The sequence below is a fragment of the Pseudophryne corroboree genome, chromosome 6 (genome assembly GCF_028390025.1).
Source record: "Pseudophryne corroboree isolate aPseCor3 chromosome 6, aPseCor3.hap2, whole genome shotgun sequence".
Taxonomy (NCBI): Eukaryota; Metazoa; Chordata; class Amphibia; order Anura; family Myobatrachidae; genus Pseudophryne; species Pseudophryne corroboree.
In genome coordinates this window covers 559,483,020-559,508,221 of record NC_086449.1, presented here as the reverse complement: position 1 = coordinate 559,508,221, position 25,202 = coordinate 559,483,020, and the positions used below count along the sequence as shown (strand labels likewise).

Sequence of the window (25,202 nt, the reverse complement as noted above, 5' to 3'; positions counted from 1 at the left end):
TGACCCTGGCTTCTGCTCGACGTGTTTCAGAATTGGAGGCCTTATCGTGTCAAAGTCCGTACTTGGTCTTTTACAAGGACAGAGCGGAGCTCCGGACTAGACAGCAGTTCCTGCCGAAGATTGTCTCCGCATTTCATCTGACAGCCTATTGTGGCTCCGTCCAGTTCTGACGCTTCTGCTTCTCCGGAGGCATTGGATGCTGTGTGAGCCTTGAAGATCTCTGTCAAGCGTACAGCTCAGGTCAGAAAGACGGATTCCTTGTTTGTACTCTATGATGCGCAGAAGAAGGGTTGCCCTGCTTCAAAGCAGTCCATTGCTCATTGGATTAGGCTTACTATCCAACAGGCCTATGTGTCGGCAGCCTTTCCTGTTTCTAAGTCTCTAAAGGCCAACTATAAAAGATCAGTGGGCTCTTCCTGGACGGCTGCCCGTGGAGTCTCGGCCTTGCAACTGTGCCGAACTGCTACCTGGTCAGGGAAGAAAACTTTTTTGTGAAGTTCTGCAAATTTGATACCCTGACCAAAGAGGATATGCAGCTTGGGCAGGTGGTGCTGCAGCAGTCTCCGCACATCCCCGCCCGTTCTGGAAGCTTTGGGACGTCCCCATCGTACTAGTTTCCCCCAATATCCCTTATGGATGCTAGAGAAAATAGGATTTTAATACCTACCGGTAAATCCTTTTCTCGTAGTCTATAAGGGATATTGGGCGCCCTCCTCAGTGCGTGGACTTTTCTGCAGGTTCTTGTTCTATAGTTACCTGTTCAGCTGTTGCTGTTGTTACCAGCCGTTGCTGGTTGTTGTATATTAGTGGTGTGCTGGTGTGTAAATCTCACCACCCTTTCTGTTATCATGTTACTTCTCTCATATATGGCCTTTTTCCTTCTGGAAAGTTTTTACCTATAACTGCCTGTGGGAGGGGGCATAGAGGGGAGGAGCCAGCACACCCAGTTGAAGAAACTTAAAGTGCACTTTCTCCTTTGGACCCCGTCTATACACCATCGTACTAGTTTCCCCCAATATCCCTTATGGACTACGGGAAAAGGATTTACCTGTAGGTATTGAAATCCTGTTTTTCGGTCTGAATATGCCAGAAAAATCTGTGATAAATAGCCTGTTTTCCCATGTTAACACACAGTTATTTATCTCAGATTCTGTGGGTTAATGCCCTAAAGCAGAATAATTTAACAGACGAGAAAAAGGGGCTCTGATTGAATAGCCCCGGGCATTAAACCTCGAGGCTAGCCCCCTTTTTCAACCCCTTTAAATAAATGTGGCTATTTGAATCCCCCCAAGTCTACTTAGTTATGAGCTCAGATTCAGGCCAGTATCCAATTGTCAGTGTTAATTTACCGCACAGCGAAAAGGGGCTATGTACCCCAATAGTATTTTCTCATACGTCCTAGAGGATGCTTCAAGAACCATGGGGTATAGACGGGATCTGCAGGAGACATGGGCACTTTAAGACTTTAAATGGGTGTGAACTGGCTCCTCCCTCTATGCCCCTCCTCCAGACTCCAGTTATAGGAACTGTGCCCAGTGAGACTGGATGCACACTGAGGAGCTCTCCAGAGTTTCTCAGAAAAAAGACTTTGTTAGGTTTATTATTTTCAGGGAGTCCTGCTGGCAACAGGTTCCCTGCATGGTGGGACTGAGGGGAGAGAAGCAGACCTACTTCTGTGAGTTCAAAGGCTCTGCTTCTTAGGCTACTGGAGACCATTAGCTCCAGAGGATCCGATCACTTGGTGCGCCTAGCTGCTCGTTCCCGGAGCCGCGCCGTCACCCCCCTTGCAGAGCCAGAAGAAAGAAGCCGGGTGAGTTAAATAAGAGAAGAAGACTTCAGTGTTGAGGTACCGCGCAGCGCGCCATGCTCCCACACACACAGCGGCACTAGCAGGGTGCAGGGCGCAGGGGGGGTGCCCCGGGCAGCATGAATACTGAAGTTTTAACTGGCAAATAAGTATATTAAAAGTGCCTAGGCACTAAATATAGACCCCCGCCAGTATAATTATGTAGATTTGAGCGGGACTGAAGCGCGCCGGTGAGGGGGCGTGGCTTAGCCCTCACAGCTCTGACCAGCGCCATTTTCTCTTCACAGAAGCTGCAGAAACGCTGGCCCTGACCTCCACACTGCTGTACAAGTAACAGGGTGCAAAACGGGGGGGGGGGGGGGAGGGGAGCACAGTAGATTTGGTGCTATTATCTAATATTATAAAAGCGCTAGCAGGTCTGAGGCATTGTATGTAAGGTCTCAGTACCGGGCTCGGCGCTGGGTTGTGAGCTGGCAAACTCCCTCTGTGTCTTTCTAACAGGCTTTGCTGTGGGTCTGTCCCCTATAGCCCAGTGTGATTGTAGGTGTCGGTACGTGTGTGTCGACATGTCTGAGTGCTCTTCCCAGGAGGAAGCCGGAGTGGGGACAGAAAAGGAGGTGGGAGTGAATAAAACAGGACCGAGGACTGCGCTTCTTGCTTCACTTGATCTGATAAGCTGCTTATGGAGGAGTAAGAGGATTCCACTTTCCTCTCAATATAACTGAACAAAAAACAAAAATACCTCCCAGCGCTAATAGTCAAGTGAAATATCCACTCACATCACCAATTCTTAGGTAATCTTTACCAATAATTTACAAATACAGACCGGAATATGTAAGTATAAAGTTTATTAATAGAATTAAAAGATGATCATCTATTCAAAAAGCCAAAAAGACAAAAATAATGAATAAAAAGTGATTCCTAATACCGGTATACTATAACATGGACATAACATACATACATACATATAACATATATAGGCTGGTGATAAGCTTTATAGTGACAAAGTCACTTTCCTCGCCTTTTGAGTTTTAACTCCAAGAGGTATACAGATGCTATTTCAGCACTATATTCAATGGCTGATAATTTGTATTAAAAAGTCTCCTTCAAATGTAAAAACTACTTATAAAAAGTCCATCCTTCTAATGGGCCACTTGAATTATAGTCCAAAGATGATCTCTATAAACTGTAGCTTTATATCCAATGTGAGACTTACTGTGTCCTTCTTATAGCTGGAAGCATAAAACATCAGATGTCTGCCGGCAGACGTTTTTGCTGGTGCCTCTGCGATCAACTAGTTTCGCCTGTCTAAGCAGGCTTCAACAGGAGGTGGGAGTGACCCTGTCGGCACCGCCGACTGCTGAGTGGGTAAATATGTTGAGTGTTTTTGAATGCAAATGTGTCTCGGTTGACTAACAGATTAGATAAATCAGAGTCTTAAGAACCAGACATGGAGGAAATCCATGGAAGATGCATTGTCACAAGCTCAGACCCCTTCAGGGTCACAGAAACGTGCATTTACCCAGATAGCAGATACAGATACCGACACGGACTCTGATTCCAGTGTCGACTATAGTGATGCCAGATTAAATCCTAAACTGGCTAAGAGCATTCAGTACATGATTGTGGCGATAAAAGACGTATTACATATCACGGAGGACCCTGCTGTTCCTGATACTAGGGTCTGTATGTTTAAAGTAAAGAAACCTGAGGTAACGTTTCCTCCCTCTCATGAACTGAACGCTCTTTTTGAAAAGGCTTGGGAAAATCCTGACAAGAAGGTACAGGTTCCCAAAAGAATTCCAGTGGCATATCCGTTCCCCTCGGGGGACAGGGAAAAGTGGGAGTCAACCCCCACGGTGGACAAAGCTCTATCGCGTCTGTCCAAGAAGGTGGCGCTTCCGTCTCAGGACACGGCAGCCCTAAAGGATCCTGCGGATCGTAAGCAGGAAAATACACTAAAATCCATTTATGTCACTACAGGTTCTCTACTCAGGCCTGCCGTTGCTTCGGCATGGGTGAGTAGTGCTATTGAAAAATGGGCAGATAACTTGTCATCTGAGATGGATACCCTGGACAGGGATAACGTGCTTTTGACTCTGGATCATATCAGGGACGCTGCAGCATATTTAAAAGAAGCTGCGAGGGATATTGGCCTTTTGGGAACAAGGGCCAATGCCATGGCTGTCTCGGCTAGAAGGGCATTGTGGATTCATCAATGGAATGCTGATGCTGACTCGAAGAAGGCTATGTAGTCTCTACCGTTTAACGGTAGTGTCTTGTTTGGTGACGTCCTCACTGACCTGGTATCTACGGCTACCGCGGGTAAGTCGTAATTTTTACCTTATGTTCCTGCGCAACAAAAGAAAATGCCCCACTATCAGATGCAGTCCTTTTGGCCCAATAAATACAAAAAAGGACGAGGATCCTCCTTCCTTGCTGCGAGAGGAAGAGGAAAGGGAAAAAGGTCACATGCTGTGGCAAGTTCCCAAGAACAGAAGTCCTCTCCGGCTTCTACCAAATCCACCGCATGACGCTGGGGCTCCTCTGCGGGAGTCCGCACCGGTGGGGGCACGTCTCAAACTCTTCAGTCAGGTCTGGACTCGCTCGGACCTGGATCCTTGGATATTATTAATAGTGACCCAAGGGTACAAATTAGAGTATCAAGACGTGCTCCCTCACCATTTTTTCAAACCGGCCTTGCCAGCTTCTCTTCCAGAAAGGGACTTGATATGCGCTGCGATACTAAAGCTGTGTCAAAATCAAGTCATTGTCACGGTACCCCCGTCACAACAGGGGGAGGGTTTTTATTCGAGTCTGTTCGTGGTACCAAAGCCAGATGGCTCAGTCAGACCAATTCTAAACCTAAAATCCCTCAATTTCTTTCTAAAAAAAATTCAAATTCAAGATGGAATCTCTCCGAGCAGTGATCTCCAGTCTGGAGGAAGGGGATTTTATGGTGTCGGTCGACATAAATGATGCCTACTTACACGTTCCTATATATCCTCTACATCAGGTTTACCTGAGGTTTGCTGTTCAGGATTGTCATTACCAATTTCAGACGTTGCCGTTTGGTCTGTCCACGGCTCCGAGGATTTTCACCAAGGTTATGGCGGAAATGATGGTTCTCCTGCGTAAGCAGGGAATCACATTTGTCCCGTACTTGGACGATCTCCTCATAAAGGCGAGATCCAAGGAGCAATTGCTGAAAAACGTTGCGCTCTCTCTGACGATTCTGCAACAACATGGTTGGCTCCTAAACTTGCCAAAATCACAATTGGTTCCGATGACACGGCTGTCGTTCCTGGGTATGATTCTGGATACAGAATTACAGAGAGTCTTTCTTCCAGTGGAAAAGGCTCTGGAAATACAGAACATGGTAAAACAGATTCTGAAACCGGCAAGAGTGTCTATTCTTCAATGCACTCGGTTGCTGGGGAAGATGGTGACGGCCTACGAGGCCATTCAGTATGGCAGGTTCCATGCCAGGGTGTTTCAGTGGGACCTGTTGGACAAGTGATCCGGGTCTCACCTGGACATGCACCGGAAAATAATCCTATCTTCCAGGACCAGGATCTCCCTTCTGTGGTGGCTGCACAGTTCTCACCTTCTGGAGGGACGCAGGTTCGGGATTCAGGATTGGATCCTGGTGACCATAGATGCAAGGCTCCGAGGCTGGGGAGCAGTCACACAGGGGAGAAATTTTCAGGGACAATGGTCAAGCCAGGAAGCTTGTCTACACATAAACATTCTGGAATTAAGGGCCATTTACAACTGCATTCTGCAAGCGGAATATCTTTGCGGTCTGCCCGTCTTGATTCAGTCAGACAACATAACAGCAGTGGCATACATAAACTGCCAGGGCGGAACAAAGAGCAGAGCGGCAATGACCGAGGCCACAAAGTTTCTTCGCTGGGCGGAAAGACATGCCAGCACTCTGTCAGCGGTCTTCATTCCAGGAGTCGACAACTGGGAGGCAGACTTCCTCAGCAGACACGATCTCCATCCAGGAGAGTGGGGTCTTCATCAAGAGGTCTTTGCAGAAGTGAAAAGTCGTTGGGGAATTCCTCAAATAGACATGATGGCGTCCCGCCTCAACAAGAAACTTCAGAGATATTGTTCCAGGTCAAGGGACCCTCAAGCGGTAGCGGTGGACGCCCTAGTGACACAGTCTGTGTTTCTGTCGGTATATGTGTTCCCTCCATTTCCTCTCATTCCAAAAGTGATAAAGATGGTAAGATGAACAAGGGTTCAGGCGATACTCATTGTTCCAGATTGGCCAAGGAGGGCCTGGTATCCAGATCTTCAAGAATTACTCATAGATGATCCCTGGCCTCTTCCTCTACGGAAGGACCTGTTACAGCAAGGACCATGCGTGTATCAAGACTTACCGCGGCTGCGTTTGACGGCATGGCGGTTGAACGCCAAATTCTAGCCCAGAAGGGTATTCCCAGTGAAGCCATTCCCTCACTTCTTCAGGCTAGAAAACAAGTAACGGCAAAGCATTACCACCGTATTTGGAGGAAATATGTGTCTTGGTGTGAATCCAAGAAGGCTCCTACGGAAGAGTTTCAGCTGGGGCGTTTGCTCCATTTTTTGCAAGCAGGTGTGGATGCGGGCCTAAAGTTGGGCTCTATTAAAGTACAAATTTCGGCTTTGTCAATCTTCTTTCAGAAAGAATTGGCCTCCCTTCCAGAAGTTCAGACGTTCGTGAAAGGCGTGCTGCACATCCAACCTCCATTTGTGGCCTCTGTGGCACCGTGGGATCTTAATGTGGTATTGCAGTTCCTGCAATCTCATTGGTTTGAACCTTTACGTAAGGTTGAGTTAAAATTCCTTACTTGGAAAGTAGTCATGTTGTTGGCCTTGGCATCCGCAAGGCGGGTATCTTAGTTGGCGGCTTAGTTTCACAAAAGCCCCTATTTAATCTTCCATGCTGATAGAGCGGAGTTGAGGACTCGTCAGCAATTTCTGCCAAAAGTGGTTTCATCATTTTCACGTAAACCAGCCTATTGTGGTGCCAGTGGCTACGGACGCCGTGGCGAAATCGACGTCTCTCGATGTGGTCAGAGCTTTGAAAATCTATGTCGCCAGAACGGTGCAGATTAGGAAAACAGGTTCTGTTTGTCCTGTGGGCTCCCAACAAGATTGGGGCTCCTGCTTCCAAGCAGTCTATTGCGCGCTGGATCTGTAATACGATTCAGCAGGCTCATTCTACGGCAGGATTGCCGTTACTGAAATCGGTGAAAGCCCATTCTACCAGAAAGGCGGGCGCCCGAGGGGTCTCGGGATTACAGCTTTGCTGAGCTGCTACTTGGTCGGGTTCAAACACCTTTGCGAAGTTTTACAAGTTTGATACCCTGGCTGAGGAGGACCTCTTGTTTGGTCAATTGGTGCTGCAGTCATCCGCACTCTCCCGCCCGTTCTAGAGCTTTGGTATAAACCCCATGGTTCTAAAAGCATCCCCAGCATCCTCTAGGACGTATGAGAAAATAGGATTTTAATACCTACCGGTAAATCCTTTTCTCTTAGTCCGTAGAGGATGCTGGGTGCCCGTCCCTGTGCAGACACTATCTGTAGTACTTGTTTAATAGTTATTGCTTGTGTTACACAAAGGTTGTGTTTCGGTTATGGTCAGCCTGTTGCTGATTTTGTTCATGTCGTTGACTGGACTGTTTGCTAATGCCATGTTACACGGCGTGTTTTGTGGTGTGAGCTGGTTTGTATCTCACCCTTAGTTTAACAATAAATTATTTTCCTCGAAATGTCCGTCTCCCTGGGCACAGTTCCTATAACTGGAGTCTGGAGGAGCGGCATAGAGGGAGGAGCCAGTTCACACCCATTCAAAGTCTTAAAGTGCCCATGTCTCCTGCGGATCCTGTCTATACCCCATGGTTCTTGAAGCATCCCCAGCATCCTCTACGGACTAAGAGAAAAGGATTTACCGGTAGGTATTAAAATCCTATTATCGGGCTAGTCAACTACTGTCAGTTTTTACTGTGCAGTAGATGACCCGTTTTTGGCGATTACACATGCGATTTGGGATAAGTTCCCGAACCTATACATTATCACACAAAAATGAGTCTGTGAGGGCTGCTTATCGCGAAGCCTAATCCCTGTGCGGGCGAGCTAATTGGATAGCCCCAGGCTGACTTATTAACTGGTAATTTACTGCTGTTAATTGGATATCCCTCTCAGTTATTTCTTTTTTTTTTCCATCCAAAAACAGCTGAATAGGTAATGGAGCAGAATGTATGGTGTGTCAGTAGCTAGAGATTTGTTTTCCTTCTTACCTTTTCTTTTGATAGTAGCCCATCCCATATGCTTAAATAAACGTGAACAGACATTTTGGTACTTATCTATATATATATTTTGTTTTTCGCTTTAGAAAAAGCAGACTTGTATAAATCTGTGCTCCAGCTCTCATTATGTGGTCAGTGGAGGCCTTGATAATACTGTGAACATCTGGGATTTAAAATCTAAAAGACTTCATCGATCCTTGAAGGTAAGCTTTTTTTTCTGGCTACTAGGAGGGGTATGTAACAGACCTAAAGAGGACAATTGGTGAAGTTGCCCATAGCAGTCAGCCAACTTCCATTTATCAAGTGCATTCTGTAAAATTATAGGTAGAATCTTAATTGTTTGCTATGGGCAACTTCTACACCTGTTCTCTTTTGAAGGGTTTATACATGTCCCCTAATAGTGAAATGCTAATGAATGGTCTGATGCCACAGTTTTGTTTTTTAAATAAAATAAAAAAAAATGTTTTAGAGTAAATGTTTTATCTTTTAGGATCACAAGGATGAAGTAACTTCTGTGTTATTCAACGGAAATGACAGCTATGTAGCCTCAGGTTCTATGAGTGGGGAAATTATATTGCATAACGTAACTACCAATTTATGCAGCACACCGTTCGGTCACGGAAGCAGTCAGGTATGAAAGCTATTCTTACATCCTCTCCTTTCTGTAATCAACATAATGTAAATTAAGTGTTCTATTCTTTTTTTTTTTTTTTCCTTTAGCCAATTCGTCATTTGAAATACTCGTTTTTAAAGAAGTTTCTGCTTGGTTCAGTTTCTGACAGTGGTAGTGTGACACTCTGGGACGCTCACAGTCAGAATCCATTGCACGTGTTTGATAATGCGCACAAGGCCCCAGCATCGGGCATATGTTTCTCTCCTGTAAATGATCTGCTGCTTGTGACTGTTGGATTAGATAAAAGAATGATCTGTTATGATGTGGCCAGCAAAATGTAAGTATTTTTTTGGATGTTCACTATATTTTTCTTTGCATCTCATATACATGGAAATCTTGAGCTGTCTTGATTGTGTAATCATTGCACCAACTTCATGTTTTGTAAGTAATTGTTTGGTTCAGTCCATATGGAAGAGATGGTTAAAGCAGCATGGAAATTAATAACATCTATTTCTCAAATTCTCATAATGCTTGGTAGATTTTAACAGCTCGATTTTACTGCAGTGTTTTCTATTTAACTCTAAACTCTAAAGGGTTATTGTCAAAATCTTTTTTTTCTAAGAAACCGAGCTAAAAACACTCCTTTGAGATTAGTAGAGCTATTTGCTTTGTCATGGCAATAGTAGACATCGTGTGTTGCCTTCAATATTGGTAACTTCAGTGACCAAACAACCAGAGAGCGCCTTCAGCGCCGCTTGACATACACAGTTACCTTCATAGAATAAGATTGGTTGGAATATGTTGCACGTAATGTAAACTTATTTGGCATGAGGAAGCTTCTTATATACAGTTATGGAAAATGTTACTGGCAAATTCTATATTAACCAAGTACAGAGACTGGGTTAAGTGTCGCACACTTCCTAGTGCCTACTGCTAAAGTAACTGAAGATTACTATTAAGCAATTAATTCAGCAGAAGAATGGCAGGAGAGTTTGGGGAACACAGCTGCCATTTGCCACTTACCATCTCCAGTCTGGTGTATCCCCTGATGCCTCCATTGTAAGAGCAGATTATCTTCTCTAATGCTAAAGATGTAATATTCTGCTCCTGAGCTGAAGTGTACAAAAAGCTTTTCTAGAGCTTAGTAACTGGACTTTTCTGCTCAAACTGGCTCACTGTATTGGAGAAGTGCAAGCAAGTAACATTTTCTTATTTAATATGTTGCCTAGTTAAACCCAAAACTAAATTTCTCTAACGTCCTAGTGGATGCTGGGGACTCCGTCAGGACCATGGGGATTAGCGGGTCCGCAGGAGACAGGGCACAAAAATAAAGCTTTAGGATCAGGTGGTGTGCACTGGCTCCTCCCCCTATGACCCTCCTCCAAGCCTCAGTTAGGTTTTTGTGCCCGTCCGAGCAGGGTGCAATCTAGGTGGCTCTCCTAAAGAGCTGCTTAGAAAAAGTTTTTAGGTTTTTTATTTTCAGTGAGTCCTGCTGGCAACAGGCTCACTGCATCGAGGGACTTAGGGGAGAGAAGTCAACTCACCTGCGTGCAGGATGGATTGGCTTCTTAGGCTACTGGACACCATTAGCTCCAGAGGGATCGAACACAGGCCCAGCCATGGAGTCCGGTCCCGGAGCCGCGCCGCCGACCCCCCCTTGCAGATGCCGAAGATGGAAGAGGTCCAGAAGCAGGCGGCAGAAGACTTTTCAGTCTTCCTGAGGTAGCGCACAGCACTGCAGCTGTGCGCCATTGTTGTCAGCACACTTCACACAGCGGTCACGAAGGGTGCAGGGCGCTGGGGGGGCGCCCTGGGCAGCAATGTATAATACCTTTTTATGGCTAAAAATACATCACATATAGCCCTTGAGGCTATATGGATGTATTTAACCCCTGCCAGATCTCACAAACTCCGGAGAAGAGCCCGCCGAAATAGGGGGCGGGGCTTATTCTCCTCAGCACACAGCGCCATTTTCCTGCTCAGCTCCGCTGTGAGGAAGGCTCCCAGGACTCTCCCCTGCACTGCACTACAGAAACAGGGTAAAACAGAGAGGGGGGGCACTTTTTTTGGCGATATTACTATATTTAAGCTGCTATAAGGATACAACACTTATATAGGGTTGTTCCCATATATATTATAGCGCTTGGGTGTGTGCTGGCAAACTCTCCCTCTGTCTCCCCAAAGGGCTAGTGGGGTCCTGTCTTCAATAGAGCATTCCCTGTGTGTCTGCTGTGTGTCGGTACGTGTGTGTCGACATGTATGAGGACGATGTTGGTGTGGAGGCAGAGCAATTGCCGGTAATGGTGATGTCACCCCCCAGGGAGTCGACACCGGAATGGATGGCTTTGTTTATGGAATTACGTGATAATGTCAGCACATTACAAAAATCAGTTGACGACATGAGACGGCCGGCAAACCAGTTAGTACCTGCCCAGGCGTCTCAGACACCGTCAGGGGCTGTAAAACGCCCTTTACCTCAGTCGGTCGACACAGACCCAGACACGGACACTGAATCTAGTGTCGACTGTGAAGAAACAAACGTATTTTCCAGTAGGGCCACACGTTATATGATCACGGCAATGAAGGAGGCTTTGCATATCTCTGATACTGCAAGTACCACAAAAAGGGGTATTATGTGGGGGGTGAAAAAACTACCTGTAGTTTTTCCTGAATCAGAGGAATTGAATGATGTATGTCGTGGGTTAACCCAGATAGAAAAGTGCTAATTTCAAAAAAGTTATTGGCATTATACCCTTTCCCGCCAGAGGTTAGGGCGCGCTGGGAAACACCCCCTAAGGTGGATAAGGCGCTCCCACGCTTATCAAAACAAGTGGCGTTACCGTCTCCTGATACGGCCGCCCTCAAGGATCCAGCTGATAGGAGGCTGGAAACTACCCTAAAAAGTATATACACACATACTGGTGTTATACTGCGACCAGCCATCGCCTCAGCCTGGATGTGCAGTGCTGGGGTGGTCTGGTCGGATTCCCTGACTGAAAATATTGATACCCTGGATAGGGACAGTATTTTACAGACTTTAGAGCAATTAAAGGATGCTTTTCTTTATATGCGAGATGCTCAGAGGGATATTTGCACTCTGGCATCGAGAGTAAGTGCGATGTCCATATCTGCCAGAAGAAGTTTATGGACACGACAGTGGTCAGGTGATGCGGATTCCAAACGGCATATGGAAGTATTGCCGTATAAAGGGGAGGAATTATTTGGCGTCGGTCTATCGGATTTGGTGGCCACGGCAACTGCCGGGAAATCCACCTTTTTACCTCAGACCCCCTCCTAACAGAAAAAGACACCGTCTTTTCAGCCGCAGTCCTTTCGGTCCTATAAGAACAAGCGGGCAAAAGGACAGTCATATCTGCCCCGAGGCAGAGGAAAGGGTAAGAGAGGGCAGCAAGCAGCTCCTTCCCAGGAACAGAAGCCCTCCGCGGGTTCTGCAAAGCCCTCAGCATGACGCTGGGGCTTTACAAGCGGACTCAGGAACGGTGGGGGGTCGACTCAAGAATTTCAGCGCGCAGTGGGCTTGCTCACAGGTGGACCCCTGGATCCTGCAGGTAGTATCTCAGGGTTACAGGTTGGAATTCGAGAAGTCTCCCTCTCGCCGGTTCCTAAAGTCTGCTTTGCCAACGTCTCCCTCAGACAGGGCGACGGTATTGGAAGCCATTCACAAGCTGTTTTCTCAGCAGGTGATAGTCAAGGTACCCCTCCTACAACAGGGAAAGGGGTATTACTCCACGCTATTTGTGGTACCGAAGCCGGACGGCTCGGTAAGACCTATTCTAAATCTGAAATCTTTGAACCTGTACATACAAAAATTCAAGTTCAAGATGGACACTCAGAGCAGTGATAGCGAATCTGGAAGAAGGGGACTTTATGGTGTCCCTGGACATAAAAGATGCTTACCTGCATGTCCCAATTTGCCCTTCACATCAAGGGTACCTCAGGTTCGTGGTGCAAAACTGTCATTATCAGTTTCAGACGCTGCCGTTTGGATTGTCCACGGCACCTCGGGTCTTTACCAAGGTAATGGCCGAAATGATGATTCTTCTGCGAAGAAGAGGCGTATTAATTATCCCTTACTTGGACGATCTCCTGATAAGGGCAAGGTCCAGAGAACAGCTGGAGGACGGAGTAGCACTAACCCAAGTAGTGCTGCAACAACACGGGTGGATTCTGAATTTTCCAAAATCTCAGTTGACACCGACAACACGTCTGCTGTTCCTGGGAATGATTCTGGACACGGTTCAGAAAAAGGTGTTTCTTCCGGAGGAGAAAGCCAAGGAGTTATCCGAACTTGTCAGGAACCTCCTAAAACCAGGAAAAGTGTCTGTGCATCAATGCACAAGAGTCCTGGGAAAGATGGTGGCTTCTTACGAAGCAATCCCATTCGGCAGATTCCACGCACGAACTTTTCAGTGGGATCTGCTGGACAAATGGTCCGGATCGCATCTGCAGATGCATCAGCGGATAACCTTATCGCCACGGACAAGGGTGTCTCTTCTGTGGTGGTTGCAGAGTGCTCATCTGTTAGAAGGCCGCAGATTCGGCATACAGGACTGGGTCCTGGTGACCACGGATGCCAGTCTGAGAGGCTGGGGAGCGGTCACACAGGGAAGAAACTTCCAGGGAGTATGGTCAAGCCTGGAGATGTCTCTTCACATAAATATACTGGAGCTAAGAGCGATTTACAATGCTCTAAGCCTGGCAAAACCCCTGCTTCAGGGTCAGCCGGTGTTGATCCAGTCGGACAACATCACGGCAGTCGCCCACGTAAACAGACAGGGCGGCACAAGAAGCAGGAGAGCAATGGCAGAAGCTGCAAGGATTCTTCGCTGGGCGGAAGATCATGTGATAGCACTGTCAGCAGTGTTCATTCCGGGAGTGGACAACTGGGAAGCAGACTTCCTCAGCAGACACGATCTACACCCGGGAGAGTGGGGACTTCATCCAGAAGTCTTCCACATGATTGTGAACCGTTGGGAAAAACCAAAGGTGGATATGATGGCGTCTCGCCTCAACAAAAAACTGGACAGGTATTGCGCCAGGTCAAGAGACCCTCAGGCAATAGCTGTGGACGCTCTGGTAACACCGTGGGTGTTCCAGTCAGTGTATGTGTTTCCTCCTCTGCCTCTCATACCCAAAGTACTGAGAATTATACGGCAAAGGGGAGTAAGAACGATACTCGTGGCTCCGGATTGGCCAAGAAGAACTTGGTACCCGGAACTTCAGGAGATGCTCACGGAAAATCCGTGGCCTCTACCTCTAAGACGGGACCTGATTCATCAGGGACCGTGTCTATTCCAAGACTTACCGCGGCTGCGTTTGACGGCGTGGCGGTTGAACGCCGAATTCTAAGGGAAAAAGGCATTCCAGAAGAGGTCATTCCTACACTGGTTAAAGCCAGGAAGGAGGTGACTGCACAACATTATCACCGCATTTGGAGAAAATATGTTGCGTGGTGTGAGGCCAGGAAGGCCCACACGGAGGAATTTCAATTGGGTCGATTCCTACATTTCCTGCAAACAGGATTGTCTATGGGCCTCAAGTTGGGGTCCATTAAGGTTCAAATTTCGGCCCTGTCGATTTTCTTCCAGAAAGAATTGGCTTCAGTTCCTGAAGTCCAGACTTTTGTAAAAGGAGTACTACATATACAGCCCCCGGTTGTGCCCCCAGTGGCTCCGTGGGACCTTAATGTAGTTTTGGATTTTCTCAAATCCCATTGGTTTGAGCCACTCAAATCGGCGGATTTGAAATATCTTACATGGAAAGTAACCATGCTACTGGCCCTGGCTTCAGCCAGGAGAGTGTCAGAATTGGCGGCTTTATCGTATAAAAGCCCATATCTGATTTTCCATTCAGACAGGGCAGAACTGCGGACGCGTCCTCATTTTCTGCCTAAGGTGGTGTCAGCGTTTCACCTGAACCAGCCTATTGTGGTGCCTGCGGCTACTAGCGATTTGGAGGATTCCAAGTTGCTGGACGTTGTCAGGGCATTGAAAATATATATTTCAAGGACGGCTGGAGTCAGAAAATCTGACTCGCTGTTTATACTGTATGCACCCAACAAGCTGGGTGCTCCTGCTTCTAAGCAGACGATTGCTCGTTGGATTTGTAGCACAATTCAACTTGCACATTCTGTGGCAGGCCTGCCACAGCCTAAATCTGTCAAGGCCCATTCCACAAGGAAGGTGGGCTCATCCTGGGCGGCTGCCCGAGGGGTCTCGGCATTACAACTCTGCCGAGCAGCTACGTGGTCGGGGGAGAACACGTTTGTAAAATTCTACAAATTTGATACCCTGGCTAAAGAGGACCTGGAGTTCTCTCATTCGGTGCTGCAGAGTCATCCGCACTCTCCCGCCCGTTTGGGAGCTTTGGTATAATCCCCATGGTCCTGACGGAGTCCCCAGCATCCACAAGGACGTTAGAGAAAATAAGATTTTACTTACCGATAAATCTATTTCTCGTAGTCCGTAGTGGATGCTGGGCGCCCATCCCAAGTGCGGATTGTCTGCAATACTTGTACATAGTTATTGTTACAAAAAAATCGGGTTGTTCTTGTTGTGAGCGTCTGTTCAGAGGCTCCTACGTTGTCATACTGTTAACTGGGTTCAGATCACAAGTTGTACGGTGTGATTGGTGTGGCTGGTATGAGTCTTACCCGGGATTCAAAATCCTTCCTTATTGTGTACGCTCGTCCGGGCACAGTATCCTAACTGAGGCTTGGAGGAGGGTCATAGGGGGAGGAGCCAGTGCACACCACCTGATCCTAAAGCTTTATTTTTGTGCCCTGTCTCCTGCGGAGCCGCTAATCCCCATGGTCCTGACGGAGTCCCCAGCATCCACTACGGACTACGAGAAATAGATTTATCGGTAAGTAAAATCTTATTTTATAGTTTATGGGTGAAATTGTCCCTTTACATAAAATTGCATCTTTCTAATGGGAAGTGCCACGGGTTGTGTTGGAATGCCGATAATGTGATAATCCCGACAGCTGGAAGGTAAATATACTTGAGAACTCCCCCACCCCCCATGGCCATCTAACCTGCCTTCCCGCAGCCTAACCCTATAGCAACCAATCATGTTCTAGCTATTATCTTCCAGAATGTGCTACACAAATGATAAGTAGAATCTGGTTGCTATGGGAAACATCTTCACTTCTAAAAACCCACACTTTTATTTAATAAACCCACTAATTTCTTTTTCTCTGACGTCCTAGTGGATGCTGGGAACTCCGTAAGGACCATGGGGAATAGACTGCTCCGCAGGAGACTGGGCACATCTAAAGAAAGAATTAGGACTATCTGGTGTGCACTGGCTCCTCCCCCTATGACCCTCCTCCAAGCCTCAGTTAGATTTCTGTGCCCGGCTAAGCTGGATGCACACTAGGGGCTCTCCTGAGCTCCTAGAAAGAAAGTCTAATTTAGTTTTTTTATTTTACAGTGAGACCTGCTGGTAACAGGCTCACTGCACCGAGGGACTAAGGGGAGAAGAAGCGAACCTACCTAAGTGGTGGTAGCTTGGGCTTCTTAGGCTACTGGACACCATTAGCTCCAGAGGGATCGCACACAGGACCCGACCTCGTCGTCCGTTCCCGGAGCTGCGCCGCCGTCCCCCTTACAGAGCCAGAAGCAAGAAGGTCCGGAAAATCGGCGGCTGAAGACTTCTGTCTTCTCCAAGGTAGCGCACAGCACTGCAGCTGTGCGCCATTGCTCCTCATGCACACCACACACTGCGGTCACTGATGGGTGCAGGGCGCTGGGGGGGGGGCGCCCTGAGCAGCAATAAATAACACCTTGGCTGGCAAACTGACACCATATATAGCCCCAGAGGCTATATAGGTGTATATTAACCCCTGCCAGAAATCTTAAAATTGCGGGAGAAAGCCAGCCGAAAAAGGGGCGGAGCCATCTCCCTCAGCACACTGGCGCCATTTTCTCTCACAGCTCCGCTGGAAGGATCGCTCCCTGGCTCTCCCCTGCAGTCCTGCACTACAGAAAGGGTAAAAAAGAGAGGGGGGGCACAAATTTAGGCGCAGTATAATATATATGCAGCTATAGGGGAAAACACACTTTATAGGTGATATCCCTGTGGTATATAGCGCTCTGGTGTGTGCTGGCATACTCTCCCTCTGTCTCCCCAAAGGGCTTTGTGGGGTCCTGTCCTCTGTCAGAGCATTCCCTGTGTGTGTGCTGTGTGTCGGTACCGCTGTGTCGACATGTATGATGAGGAAAATGATGTGGAGGCAGAGCAAATGCCTGTAAGTGTGTTGTCACCCCCTGAAGGGTTGACACCTGTGTGGATGGACTTATGGAAGGAATTACGTGACAGTGTCAGCTCCTTACATAAAAGGTTTGACGACATAGGACAGCCGGCTACTCAGCTTGTGACTGTTCCAGCGTCTCAAATGTCATCAGGGGCTTTAAAACGCCCGCTACCTCAGATGGCAGACACAGATGTCGACACGGATACAGACTCCAGTGTCGACGACGATGAGACTAATGTACCCTCCAATAGGTCCACCCGTTACATGATTGAGGCAATAAAAAATGTATTACACATTTCTGATAGTACCCCAGGTACCACAAAAAAGGGTATTATGTTCGGTGAGAAAAAACTACCAGTAGTTTTTCCTGCATCTGAGGAATTAAATGAGGTGTGTGCGGAAGCCTGGACTTCCCCCGATAAGAAATTGATAATTTCTAAACGGTTATTGGCAGCGTACCCTTTCCCGCCAGAGGATAGGTCACGTTGGGAAACATCCCCTAGTGTAGATAAAGCGCTTACACGTTTATCAAAACAGGTGGCACTACCGTCTCCGGATACGGCCGCCCTCAAGGATCCTGCCGATAGAAAGCAGGAAGCTACCCTAAAAGCTATATATACACACACGGGCATTATATTGCGACCAGCGATTGCATCAGCATGGATGTGCAGTGCTGCTGCTGCTGCGTGGTCAGATTCCCTGTTGGATAATATTGATACCCTGGATAGGGACAATATTTTGCTGACAGTAGAGCATATAAAAGACGCTGTCTTATACATGCGTGATGCACAGAGGGATATTTGCCGGCTGGCATCAAAAATAAGTGCAATGTCCATTGCCGCCAGAAGGGGGTTATGGACTCGGCAGTGGTCAGGTGATGCCGATTCAAAAAGGCACATGGAAGTTTTGCCTTATAAGGGGGTGGAACTGTTTGGGGATGGTCTTTCAGACCTCGTTTCCACAGCTACGGCTGGGAAATCGACATTTTTGCCACAAGCTACCCCACAGCAAAAGAAAGCACCGTATTATCAAGTACAGTCCTTTCGGCCCCAAAAACACAAGAGGGCTCGAGGCGCGTCCTTTCTGCCGAGAGGCAAAGGTAGAGGGAAAAAGCTGCAGCATACAGCCAGTTCCCAAGAGCAAAAGTCCTCCCCCGCGTCCGGTAAGTCCACAGCATGACGCTGGGGCTTCACAGGCGGACCCGGGTACGGTGGGGGCCCATCTCAGAAATTTCAGCACACAGTGGGCTCTCTCACAGGTGGATCCCTGGACCCTTCAAGTAGTATCTCAGGGGTACAGGCTGGAATTCGAGACGTCCCCCCCCCCCGCCGTTTTCTAAAATCTGCTTTACCAGCAACTGTGTTGGTGGCTATCCAAAAACTGTATTCACAGCAAGTGATTGTCAAGATACCCCTCCTTCAGCAAGGAAAGGGTTACTATTCCACAATGTTTGTGGTACCGAAACCGGACGGTTCGGTGAGACCCATCTTAAATTTAAAAGCCTTGAACACTTATATCAAAAGGTTCAAGTTCAAGATGGAATTGCTCGGGGCGGTTATTGCGAGCCTGGACGAGGGGGATTACATGGTCTCCCTGGACATCAAGGATGCGTACCTACATGTCCCCATTTACCCCCCTCACCAGGAGTACCTCAGATTTGTGGTACAGGACTGTCCCTATCAGTTCCAGACGCTGCCGTTTGGGTTATCCACGGCACCGAGGGTCTTTACCAAGGTAATGGCCGAAATGATGATACTCCTTCGCAAGAAGGGAGTTTTAATTATCCCGTACTTGGACGATCTCCTAATAAAGGCGAGGTCCAAAGAACAGTTGGTAGTGGGGGTAGCACTTTCTCGGGAAGTGCTACAACAGCACGGCTGGATTCTCAATATTCCAAAGTCACAGCTGGTCCCGACGACACGTTTCTGTTCCTGGGAATGATTCTGGACACAGACCAGAAAAAAGTGTTTCATCCAGTGGAAAAAGCCGAGGAGTTGTCATCTCTAGTCAGAGACCTCCTAAAACCGGGACAGGTGTCGGTACATCAATGCACACGAGTCCTGGGAAAAATGGTAGCTTCGTACGAAGCAATTCCATTCGGAAGGTTCCACGCAAGGACTTTCCAGTGGGACCTGTTGGACAAATGGTCCGGGTCCCATCTCCAGATGCAACAGCGGATAACCCTGTCGGCAAGGACCAGGGTGTCGCTGCTGTGGTGGCTGCAGAGGGCTCATCTACTAGAGGGCCGCAGATTCGGAATACAGGACTGGGTCCTGGTGACCACGGATGCCAGCCTTCGGGGCTGGGGGGCAGTCACTCAGGGAAGAAATTTACAAGGACTGTGGTCAGATCAGGAGATTTCGCTTCATAAATATTCTGGCGCTAAGGGCCATCTACAATGCCCTAAGCCAAGCAAGGCCCCTGCTTCAGAACCAGTCGGTACTGATCCAATCAGACAACATCACGGCGGTCGCCCATGTAAACAGACAGGGCGGCACAAGAAGCAGGAGGGCAATGGCAGAAGCCACAAGGATTCTCCGATGGGCGGAAAATCATGTGTTAGCACTGACAGCAGTGTTCATTCCGGGAGTGGACAACTGGGAAGCAGACTTCCTCAGCAGGCACGACCTCCACCCGGGAGAATGGGGACTTCATCCAGAAGTCTTCCAAATGCTGGTAAACCGGTGGGTAAGACCACAGGTGGACATGATGGCGTCCCGCCTCAACAAAAAGCTAAAAAGATATTGCGCCAGGTCAAGGGACCCTCAGGCGATCGCTGTGGACGCTCTAGTAACACCGTGGGTGTACCAGTCGGTTTATGTGTTTCCTCCTCTGCCTCTCATTCCCAAGGTACTGAGAATAATACGAAGGCGAGGAGTGAAAACTATACTCGTGGTTCCGGATTGGCCAAGAAGAGCTTGGTACCCGGAACTTCAAGAGATGCTTTCAGAGGACCCTTGGCCTCTGCCGCTCAGACAGGGCCTGCTGCAGCAGGGGCCCTGTCTGTTCCAAGACTTACCGCGGCTGCGTTTGACGGCATGGCGGTTGAACACCGGATCCTGAAGGAAAAGGGTATTCCGGAGGAAGTCATTCCTACCCTGATTAAAGCCAGGAAGGATGTCACCGCAAACCATTATCACCGCATTTGGCGAAAATATGTTGCTTGGTGTGAGGCCAGGAAGGCCCCAACGGAGGAATTTCAACTGGGTCGATTCCTGCATTTCCTGCAAACAGGGGTGACGTTGGGCCTCAAATTGGGGTCCATTAAGGTCCAGATTTCGGCCCTGTCGATTTTCTTCCAGAAAGAACTGGCTTCCCTGCCTGAAGTTCAGACTTTTGTCAAGGGAGTTCTGCATATTCAGCCTCCTTTTGTGCCCCCAGTGGCACCTTGGGATCTCAATGTGGTTTTGGAGTTCCTGAAATCACATTGGTTTGAACCACTTAAGACTGTGGATTTGAAATATCTCACGTGGAAAGTGGTCATGCTGTTGGCCCTGGCTTCGGCCAGGCGTGTGTCAGAATTGGCGGCTTTGTCCTATAAAAGCCCTTATCTGATTTTCCATATGGATAGGGCAGAATTGAGGACTCGTCCTCAGTTTCTCCCGAAGGTGGTATCAGCGTTTCACTTGAACCAGCCTATTGTGGTGCCTGCGGCTACTGGGAACTTGAAGGATTCCAAGTTACTGGACGTAGTCAGGGCCCTGAAAATTTATGTTTCCAGGACGGCTGGAGTCAGGAAAACTGACTCGCTGTTTATCCTGTATGCACCCAACAAACTGGGTGCTCCTGCTTCTAAGCAGACTATTGCGCGCTGGATTTGTAGCACTATTCAGCTGGCGCATTCTGCGGTAGGACTACCGCAGCCTAAATCTGTAAAAGCCCATTCCACAAGGAAGGGGGGCTCATCTTGGACGGCTGCCCAAGGGGGGGTTTCGGCTTTACAACTTTGCCGAGCTGCTACTTGGTCAAGGGCAAACACGTTTGCAGAATTCTACAAATTTGATACCCTGGCTGAGGAGGACCTGGAGTTCTCTCATTCGGTGTTGCAGAGTCGTCCGCACTCTCCCGCCTGTTTGGGAGCTTTGGTATAATCCCCATGGTCCTTACGGAGTTCCCAGCATCCACTAGGACGTCAGAGAAAATAAGAATTTACTCACCGGTAATTCTATTTCTCGTAGTCCGTAGTGGATGCTGGGCGCCCATCCCAAGTGCGGATTGTCTGCAATACTTGTAAATAGTTATTGTTACACAAATCGGGTTATTATTGCGAGCCATCTGTTCAGAGGTTCCTTTTGTTATCATACTGTTAACCGGGGTTCCTATCACGAGTTATACGGTGTGATTGGTGTGGCTGGTATGAGTCTTACCCGGGATTCAAAATCCTTCCTTATTGTGTCAGCTCTTCCGGGCACAGTTTCCTAACTGAGGCTTGGAGGAGGGTCATAGGGGGAGGAGCCAGTGCACACCAGATAGTCCTAATTCTTTCTTTAGATGTGCCCAGTCTCTTGCGGAGCCGTCTATTCCCCATGGTCCTTACGGAGTTCCCAGCATCCACTACGGACTACGAGAAATAGAATTACTGGTGAGTTAATTATTTTTTTTTAAATTCTTTATTTTTGCATGGTTAAACAGAGTGGGTAAACAATACAATAAGAAAAAGGACAAGCGGTCAAGAAAACCAAAGTCCAGCAAAAACCATATTTTTAGAATAAAGAACAAGAACAATCAAAAGAAAAACATTGGTAACAAAGTATCAAATGTGGGGGGGGAGGGGAGGGGAGAACCACGGTGTAATCAAAGCACAGTACATATCTCGGAGACAGTTAGTTAGATGAAAAAAAAAAGGAAGGGCAAGGGAGAGAGAGAGAGAAAAAAAAAAAGAGAAAAGATGGAGGATGAGCGGTAGCCGATGCCCATGGGCCCGCGGATGGAGCTAGGAATAAGAGGGGGGAGGCGGCGATCTACGTTCAGCAACGAGCCAAGGGGCACAGACCTGCTCAAAAACGTGATCCCGATCATGGAGATCTCCATTGATGCAATATGCCAGATTTTGGCTTTAAGGGACGGGAGAGAGGGGGGAGAGGGGTTTTTCCAATTCAGAGCAATCTGCGATTTTGCCGCAGTTAGAATGTGTGTAGTCAGTTTTTGGGAAATTTTATCAAGCATCGGGGGAGGGTAACACAACAAAAAGATCCACGGATCTTTCAGCACGGGGGATTCCAGAAGGGAATTAAGGAAGGAGTGGACTAGATTCCAGAAGGAAATGATGATTGGGCAGGTGCACCATATACGAAGCATAGTGCCTCAACATCCGCAGTTCCTCCAGCAGTTAGGGGAGGAAGATGGAAAGAGTTTATTGAGTCTATCAGGTGTGTAGTACCAACGGTAGTAAATCTTGTAAGCCATCTCTTTGAAAGCAGAAGCAATAGAGCACTTGGCTATCCCCAGTCTCATGTCCTCCCAGTCTTCGCTCTCCGGGGGAGACCCAAGATCACGCTCCCAAGCGAGTTCGTGGGACCAGGAAGATGGAAGGGAAGAATCTACTAGAAGGGAGTCAAGTTGGGAAATCAAGCCTTTGGAGAGGTGGGAGTTTTTACATAAACTTTCAAAGGGGGTAAGGTCACGGCGCAAAGCGGATGAGGGCAGGGAACCTAAAAAGTGACGGATTTGTAGGAATTGAAAGGGATTAAGTGTGTGCGAGGGGGTCTTCTGTTGGAGATCAGATAGGGACAACCATTGACCCCGATCGGCAAAATCAGTTGGGAATTTGAAGCCTAGCAGTATCCATGTACGGAACCTCGTAATCTAGAATCCAGGAGGAAACATAGGGTTCTGCCAGATAGGGGTCAAGGGTGAGGGAGTAGTGGTAAGACCCATCTTCAGAGAGTGAGAGTCCCAAATTCTAAGATTAAATTTAATAGTGGGGAGTAGTTTGGACGTTGGGGGCTGGGAGGTAGAGGGCAAACCCCACAAGGGGGTCAGGTCCGGAAGGTTGACGTAGGCTGATTCGATATCTAAAAACCCACTAATTTCTAGTGAAGACAAGAACTCCCCTTGTAAACATAGACTGTAGAAGTAAAGTGTTCGGCAGTCATGGCTCAGATTGAGCAACTCAAAGTGTTATGTGCACCATCTGTGGTGAAGGCCAGTGCCAGACTGGTCAGTGCACCGCACTGTAGTAGTCCCAGTGTAGTGGACAAGGCCTCCCCCTATCCAGTTTGGCAAGAGTAAAATGACACACCTGCACAATTAATAAAAAAAAAAGGTATAATTGAGTAAAAGATTCCCCACCCATCTCAATACAAAACTGCATACACGCTTACTATGGACTCCCCTTAACCACCAGCCTGTCACAAGTGTTAAGCATTAGAAACCAATTGTTGATTTGCTGACAGTGAGGTAACACCGCAATTTTTTTGAGCGAGGAGAGTAGGTTATTGTTTGTATGGGGGGTGGAATTGACCTTTTCAACCCAAGTTAGATTACTTTAGAAAGGTGATATGTTACACTTAATAAAGTGGAAAGTGATTTGTGTTTTTCCTGTATTATGTATCTTTCAGTTTTGTATTTTCATGGCAGCATACACAACAGGTTTAACCCACCTCTTTTCCAGAGTCAGAACAAGAACGAACACACACGCGCACGCACACACACACGCACACGCACCTGGGGGGGTATATATAATTTCTCTTGCATCCATAGGGGATACTGGGGAATGCTTATTACAATGGGGTATAGATGGGTCTGCTGGAGCCCGTGCACTTTAAGGAATCTTCAACTGACTGTGTGCTGGCTCCTCTGCTCTATGCCCTCTCCCACAGCTCAGTTTTTAGAAAAATGTGCCCTCAGAGCCGGTCACATTTCTGGAGGGCTCCAGAGTTTTTCTTCATATTTATTTTAAACTTTATTATTTTCAGACAGGGTAGCTGGCATCTACCTGTCTGTTTCGTGGGACTTAGGGGGCAACCCGTCCAGACCTAATAGAGAGGTATGGCCCCGGGTCCCCGGCTGACAGGACATCTGTCCTGAAGGTGCTTGCACCACAATCAGATTGAGGACTAGCGCTGGGACCTGCAGCCTGCCTCCACCCCTAACAGAGCTGAAGATAAAAAGGTTGGTGAGTAAAAACCGGGGCCCCGAGTAGCTGGGTTCCCGGTTCAAATGGCGGCACAGACGCAAACACTGGTCACACTGCTCTGCATAAAGAGAGCTACTGTGACCAGCAAAGTGCAAAACTGGCTATAGGGAGCATTGCTTTCAGCAGTATATACCAGCACTGCCAGTATAAATAGTAAGTGAGCAGAGGACAGCACACAGTGGACGCCATCTCACTGCTGGTACAGATAGGCAGTGTGGCTGCATTAACACCACAGCCTGAGCGGACCTCACATCCAAGCCTGTTCATAACAGTGGGGGATAAATGTGGGGAAGCAGTTAACATTAAAACCGGATCATTGCTAGTGGATTCCGGAAAGTCTTCATTAACAAAACAGACAGTGTGCTGGTTCTTCCTTCTCTGTGCCTTCTCATGTTACTATGTGGGTAAACTAGTGTTTGAGACTTGTTTTTTATTCCATTGTTGGTGTGTGTAATTTTGCTGTGAGAAAATGGTGGGAAAATGCTGCATTAGCAGGATCACTGTTTTGTGAGCAGTGTATAAGTCTGCATCACAATTTAGTAACAAAGACACCAGTTTGGCTGTCCAGACAGAAAATACACCATTGATTTAACCGTGTCTGGACTATATATTTCTTGTCATCACATACTGTTAATATAAGGACTGTGTCTGATATACATATATGTGCTCTAACAGCATACACTGTTATTGACCTGCGTCTGGCTAACACTACCATTCATACCTTCTGTTATAAGAACTGAATCTGATATATATCTACATAACTTCTGTTCACCATCTGGGTAAACTAGTGTTTGAGACTGGTTTTATTCCAGTGTGTGTGTGATTTTGCTGTGAAAAAATGCGGTAAAATGCTGCATTAACAGGATCACTATTTTGTGAGCAGTGTATAAGTCACAATTTTGTAACAGAGGCACCATTTGGCTATCCACACTGACAAATATTACCTCAGAACTGGCTGTTGCCAGACAGGACAGACTCTTAAAAAAATCTGTAAAGGTCTGTGGAGCGGGGTACAAAAAAAATCCTGTTATCATTTATGCCTCAAAAGCGCATGTTTCACAAGT

The 25,202-nt window shown here is 47.5% G+C and overlaps 1 protein-coding gene across 3 annotated transcripts in view; it reads left to right on the top strand.

The window, feature by feature from the left end:
• The window catches only part of NEDD1 (NEDD1 gamma-tubulin ring complex targeting factor), a 353,825-nt gene that overhangs the window by 90,452 nt on the left and 238,171 nt on the right, over nt 1-25,202 (top strand). For all 3 annotated transcript variants that reach the window (XM_063927743.1, XM_063927744.1, XM_063927745.1), the window contains exons 4-6: nt 8,196-8,312; nt 8,600-8,740; nt 8,830-9,059. In XM_063927743.1, the coding sequence (XP_063783813.1) occupies nt 8,196-8,312; nt 8,600-8,740; nt 8,830-9,059 (488 nt within the window). The remainder of the gene's footprint in view (nt 1-8,195; nt 8,313-8,599; nt 8,741-8,829; nt 9,060-25,202) is intronic.